The 6000-nt window shown below is 35.3% G+C and overlaps 1 protein-coding gene across 1 annotated transcript in view; it reads left to right on the top strand.

Annotated features, from left to right (window-relative positions):
- The first annotated feature begins 354 nt into the window (after positions 1-354).
- LOC149814536 (tubulin gamma-1 chain) overlaps positions 355-6000 on the top strand; it is a 51431-nt gene continuing 45785 nt past the window's right edge. The window contains exon 1 of the mRNA XM_089989104.1: positions 355-594. Within this exon, the coding sequence (XP_089845230.1) occupies positions 466-594 (129 nt within the window). The 5' untranslated portion in view covers positions 355-465. The remainder of the gene's footprint in view (positions 595-6000) is intronic.

Raw genomic sequence — 6000 nt, 5'->3', positions numbered from 1 at the left:
TGGTCAAAACTGTGTGCACTCCATAGGGGGCTTTATGCCAATGAACTCAGTGATTGAGGCTACTGGGCTTTACGCGAACCAACGGATCTGGTGTGGGTCTCATGTCAAACCTGATCTCTTGGTCAGTCAAACGCAGCTCAATCGGGTCGGGCCTACTCTAAGTAGGACCGGATCCGGGAATCTCCTCATTCCCCAAAACCCCCAAAAAAATTTCAATCATGATTGGCGCGTCCGCGGCGACAGCGAAATGATTTCCCTCTTTCCGTCGTTTGGCTTTTTCTAGAATCTGAGATGGAGGGAGTTCTCTACCAAACACAATAAATATAAATCTAGCGGGAGATCGTAAACTGTCCACTGAGCGTCTTCCTGGTGCATTTTCCCCTCTCTTCCTCTTTCTCTTTCTCTTTTCTTCCCCCCTCTCCTTTTTCGAAACCCTCCTCTTTCAGGAAGTAAGGGAGTGGGAAGATGCCGAGAGAGATCATAACGTTGCAGGTGGGGCAATGCGGCAACCAAATCGGCATGGAGTTCTGGAAGCAGCTCTGCCTCGAGCATGGCATCAACCAAGACGGCATCCTCGAGGACTTCGCCACTCAGGCATATTCCCTTTCCCTCTCTCCTCTCCCCCCTTTTGTTTGTTTTTTCATTCATTCTCCCCACCCGTTTTCCTCAAATTTTAATTTCTCGTGCTGTTATTGTTTCTCTCTTTCCGTCCGATGTCTTGCCATCTCGTTCTTTTTTTGTTTTCTTTTTTCTGCTTAATTGGAGATGGATAGTGAACGCTGAGTTGCGTTCTTTGATTAATTTGTACCGAGAGTGGCCAGAGGTTTTTTTCTTAAATTCTAGGGTGATCGTTTTGATTTGTGTGATTCGAGTACTTTTTCTTGTTTTTTAATGATGCATCCCATTCTTTCCAAAGTTAATAATGTACCTTATGTTTTAGATTTGTATCTTGAAGTCTAAAACTTTTGCCGCTTGATGTTAATATCAGTGAGAATCTAGACACAGAGGAAAAGGAAAAGGCAAGCACAACGGATAACTAGTTAAAATGAATGTAATAATATAAGGTCATGTTGATCTCAGAAACAACAGGTCTTTAAATTTCAAAAAAGAAAAAAAGGGCACCATCTCTTTTAGGCATATCAACAAACAATTGGCATACAACTTCTCATTCCTCACATGTCCCACAAAAGAATAAACGTGGCATTTAAAGAAGTGTCTCATATATTCTCAAGTTTAGTCCGTCCATTAATAATAGCACCAGAAGATACACCATTTTGTCCAATCATTTTACCAAACACTAGGTGCTCATTGTGTAATCTAACTATTTGTCCCCAAAATAAGCAAATGGCATTTGTTGGTGAAAGATCAAGGATAACTCAGTCTATCTAGATTTAACCAAATTTGCCCAAAGTTTGAAGAGAACCTTATTCATGCAAAAAATTACCAAGGAAAGCTTCCTCGCATGATAGATCAAAATAGCCGTGGAATAGCAAAATGTAGACAGATAACCAAGAGAAATTTCCATTTTTTGTTCTTCCATTTATTTGGTGGAATTACTTTGTTTTTTTTAATGTATCCTAATTTTATTTCATTTTGCTAACCAAGTGCTTGAGAAATCAAACACAAAACCTTTTTTTTTTAAGATATCTTGTTTGTCTAGATAAACTGGTCTATCTAAATACACCCTTAGAGTATGTGCTGCTTATTAGAACTTTGTCAAAGGAACTTAAATTTATAGGTTTCATGAAGATTTTCCACAGAAAGAGCAAAAAATACAAATAGATGCCTCTTATGGGCTTACAAGAACACAATGACCACTTATGGGTGAATACAAAACTCATAGACATAAGCCACTTATGGGATTGAATCACAAGTAAAAATAATGAATATTATTGAGAGATTGGGTGCTTGAGAAAGCAATACCCCATCTAAGGGGAAGCACCCCTATATATACACAAGGGAGAGCCAATATAGCTGTTGGGAGCATCCCAACAACTATATTTGGGCAATGACAATATTGCCCATTACAAAGTTAGGAATTTACAAAACAGAAAACAATAAAGAAAACAAAAAATATATAAAGACACTAGTGCCCTTAGTGGGCACAACCTATACAGTGAAAAGACTGAAATCTGTATTGGGTATTGTCTATTACAAAGATATGAACATATGTATCATATATATATTGATATGTATATACATATATGATCATATACATATATAATACAACTTAACACTCTCCCTCAAACTTATGGTGTAATTGCTGAAAGTTTGTCAACTAAGAAGTGAAACCGAGGAGATGAAAGCGCTTTTATAAAGAAGACAACTAGTTGGAATTTCGATGCTACATAGGGCATGATAATAGTCTTATTTAGATATTCTTCACAAATATAGTGGCAATCCATCTCGATTGCTTGGTATGTTCATGAAATGAATGATTGATGGCTATGTAGATGACACTTTTGTTTTCACAACACAACCTTGAAGGTGATTACAGATGCATCCCCATGTCCTTCATTAATCTTCTCAATCACACTATTTCAGATGTCGTAGTGGTCATGACGCGATACTCAACTTCCCTTGACGATAGAGACACCTTTTGTCATTTCTTGCATTTCCAGAACACTAGCGAATCACCTATAAACACACAAAAATTGATAGTTGGGTGTCTATCGTTAGGGTCTCCTCCTCAGTTAGAATCAATATATGTAATTAATTCAAGTGGAGAAGAGGAAGACAAAAAAATCCTTTAGAGACAAAATTTTATAAATTTCTAATAATGCATATAACAACACTTATGAACACATTTGGTGAATGTTGGAATTGGCTTGTTGTATGCACTGCATGTGAAATGTCAGGTTAGGTGATCGTTAAATAGGTAAGGGCCCTAATCATCCGTCGATAAGGAGTGGGGTCTTCCAAAGGTGTTCCATCATCGATTTTCATCTTTGCATTGATTACTTCAGGAGTATCCACATTCTTTTCATTTGTAATGCCAGACCTGTCAATAATCTCGGCAGTAAACTTGAATTGAGTTAGAAAATAACCACGAGCAGAATAGGCCACCTGAATCCCTAAAAAATATCTAAGGAACTAGATCTGTCATTTTAAAACTTTGTTTCAAAATATTTTTGATATAATTAACTCCCTGTTTATCTCCTTCAGTAATGGTCATATCATTAACATAAAGAAGAAGAATAACAACACCTGCATCAGAATGCTTAACAATCATAACAGTGTTTGTATAACAAGACTTAAAACCAAGTTTAATCATCACATAGTTAAATCTATCATACTAGGCCTTAGGAGTCTGTTTTAAACCATACAAAACTTTACGTAACTAAAGAATCGTTCATGCTGGAATTTCATATCCTAGTAGAGGATTTATATATACTTCTTTTAATTTTCCATTTAAAAAGACATTTTTGACATTCATTTGATAGATTGACCAATTCCTAATGACAACAACTATAAGAGTTCTAACAGATGTCATTCTAGCTATTAGAGCAAATGTTTCATCATAGTCTATTCCATATTCTTGGAAATAACCCTTGGCAACTGACCTAGCTTTATATCGTTTAACAGAGCCGTTACTCTTGGTTTTAAGCTTATATACCCATCTACAACCTATGGATTTTTTCATTTAGGTAACTCTGCCATTTGTCATGTGTTATATTTTTCTAAAGCATCAACTTCTATCTTCATGGTTTCAATCAATTCGGGATGGATTTTGGCTTGCTTATAAGAATTGAGTTTAAAATATGAAAAGATTTTGGCTAGGAAAGTTCTATATTGAGGGGAAAAAGACTCATAGGTATCTGGGGGTCTAGATTCTCTAGTGTATCTCCTAAGGTTTCTATATTCTTGTGACTCAGGGTTATATTATCTGTCTAAAGCATTGTGTTGACTATCATTTCCCCTTGTACTGTATTAAAGGGTATGATGGTTGTCTCTATTTATATTAGGAGCATTACCAAAAGTATTTAATCGTGGTTCTTCATTTACATTATCAATACTTAAAGAATCTATTTTATCTTTAGGAAGTAATTCCAATAAGGAGTAATTACTAGCTTTCTTAGGCACATTTTGATCAAAGAAACTTTCTTTTTGCAAAAAAATCACATTTTGAGAGATATATAGTTTATCATTATGAAGATCATAACATCTAAATCCTTTTTGAGTTTCTCCGTGTATGAGAAAAACACAAGGAATTGCATGAGGAGACAATTTGTTATTTTTATTGGTAAGAACAAAGCATTTACATCCAAAAGTTCTTAGTCTAGAAAAATCAGGAGAGGTTTTATAAAGTTTTTCAAGAGGGAATGTTTTAAAGCTTCACAAAGGGAATATAATTTATGAGATAAACATCACATTTTTTGTATCGCCTTTATAGTCTGTAATAGAGAGAATTAACTTGATGTTATAGTCGATAATGACAAGAAGTAAGTCACCGTTATAGGCTATGACGATGCTAATTAAGTCACTATTATAGGTTATAATAGCGATATAGGGTTAAGGCCGATAATGGCGACAAAAGAATGTTGCCGTTATAGGCCTTAAACCTACAAAAATAAATTTTTTATATTAGTTCTTTTTTTTTTGTTTACATTACATTAAACAAAATAACAAATACAATTCAAATATATACTTTAAACATCTTCAAACATACATCCATTAAGGGTCCATGGCACTCACATACTTTTGTTACCTTGTGTGCATTTATGGATCTTGTCACGTATTTTTCATTTGTGAGCAACATCTCTTTGGGTATATGTTTGCTTGATAAAAGCCAAAGCCTCATCCACTCTTTTATATTCCAAGATGTTCTCACATCCCTCCACACACATGCTTCCCATGAAGAGTGAGAGCATTTTAGCATGGCCTACTTCCCATATTTTATAGTTATTTTTTGTAATCCAAGAGATGCTTATCTCTCTCATTTCCTTTGAGGGTTTCTTCTTTCGATGTTCTATCTTATCCCACCACAATTTTGGTAAGAATAGGTTGAGGTTCCGGAGTGAAACCATCAACCAAATGCCACAATTCTTTTCTTACTAATATTTTTTTCACCGCAGTGGCCCACATGTGGTTGGTCCTATCGAATTTGATGGGAACAACGATTGCAACTTCCTTATCAGCCATGGTGGAAAAGAGAATAGAAGAGAGAAAGAGAAGAAGATTGTTGATGGCATACTTCCCGAAGCAACAAACCGACACTCCTACGATCTTCATGGTCCACCACACTATCTTCAAATACAAAGAGCAATCGAGGAGCACCAAGGCTCTGATATCTTCTAATGAAAGAGCAAAAAATACAAATAGATGCCTCTTATGGGTTTAGAAGAACACAAGAATACAATGACCAGTTATGGGTCAATAAAACTAATACACATAAGCCACTCGTGAGCTTGCATCACAATTAAAAATAATGAATATTATTAAGAGATTGGGTGCTTCATAAAGCAATACCCATCTAAGGGGAAACACCCCTATGTATACATAAAGGAAAGCCAATATAGTTGTTGGGAGCAATGACAATATTGCTCATTACAAAAACAGGAATTTACAAAGCAGAAAAAATAAAGGAAACAAAAAATATACAAAGATACTAGTGCCTCTAGTGGGCACAACCTATACAGTGAAAAGACTGAAATACCTCTATTTGGTGTTACCTATCACAAAGATATGAATATATGTATCTTATATGTATTTATATGCATATACTATATGTATATACATATATGATCATATATATATATATGATACAACTTAACACAGAGAACCTCTCAGATATTTGTTTTGTAAAACTCATGGGACTATTGATACAAATCACTTTCATAATTGATGCATTGGTTAGCCATGAGCCGTTTGACTGAGACCATAACCTCTCAAAAAGATATGGAGGAGATGATAAGACAATCTTATTTGTTCCCACTGCCATTTGCCATATACTTCTGGCAAAGGAGTTCTCCCCAGGAAATTTCAAAAATTTAGTTTTCT

The sequence above is a fragment of the Nuphar pumila genome, chromosome 15 (assembly GCF_984573655.1).
Source record: "Nuphar pumila chromosome 15, dmNupPumi1.hap1.1, whole genome shotgun sequence".
NCBI classification, from domain to species: domain Eukaryota; kingdom Viridiplantae; phylum Streptophyta; class Magnoliopsida; order Nymphaeales; family Nymphaeaceae; genus Nuphar; species Nuphar pumila.
This window is presented reverse-complemented; position numbering and strand designations above follow the sequence as displayed.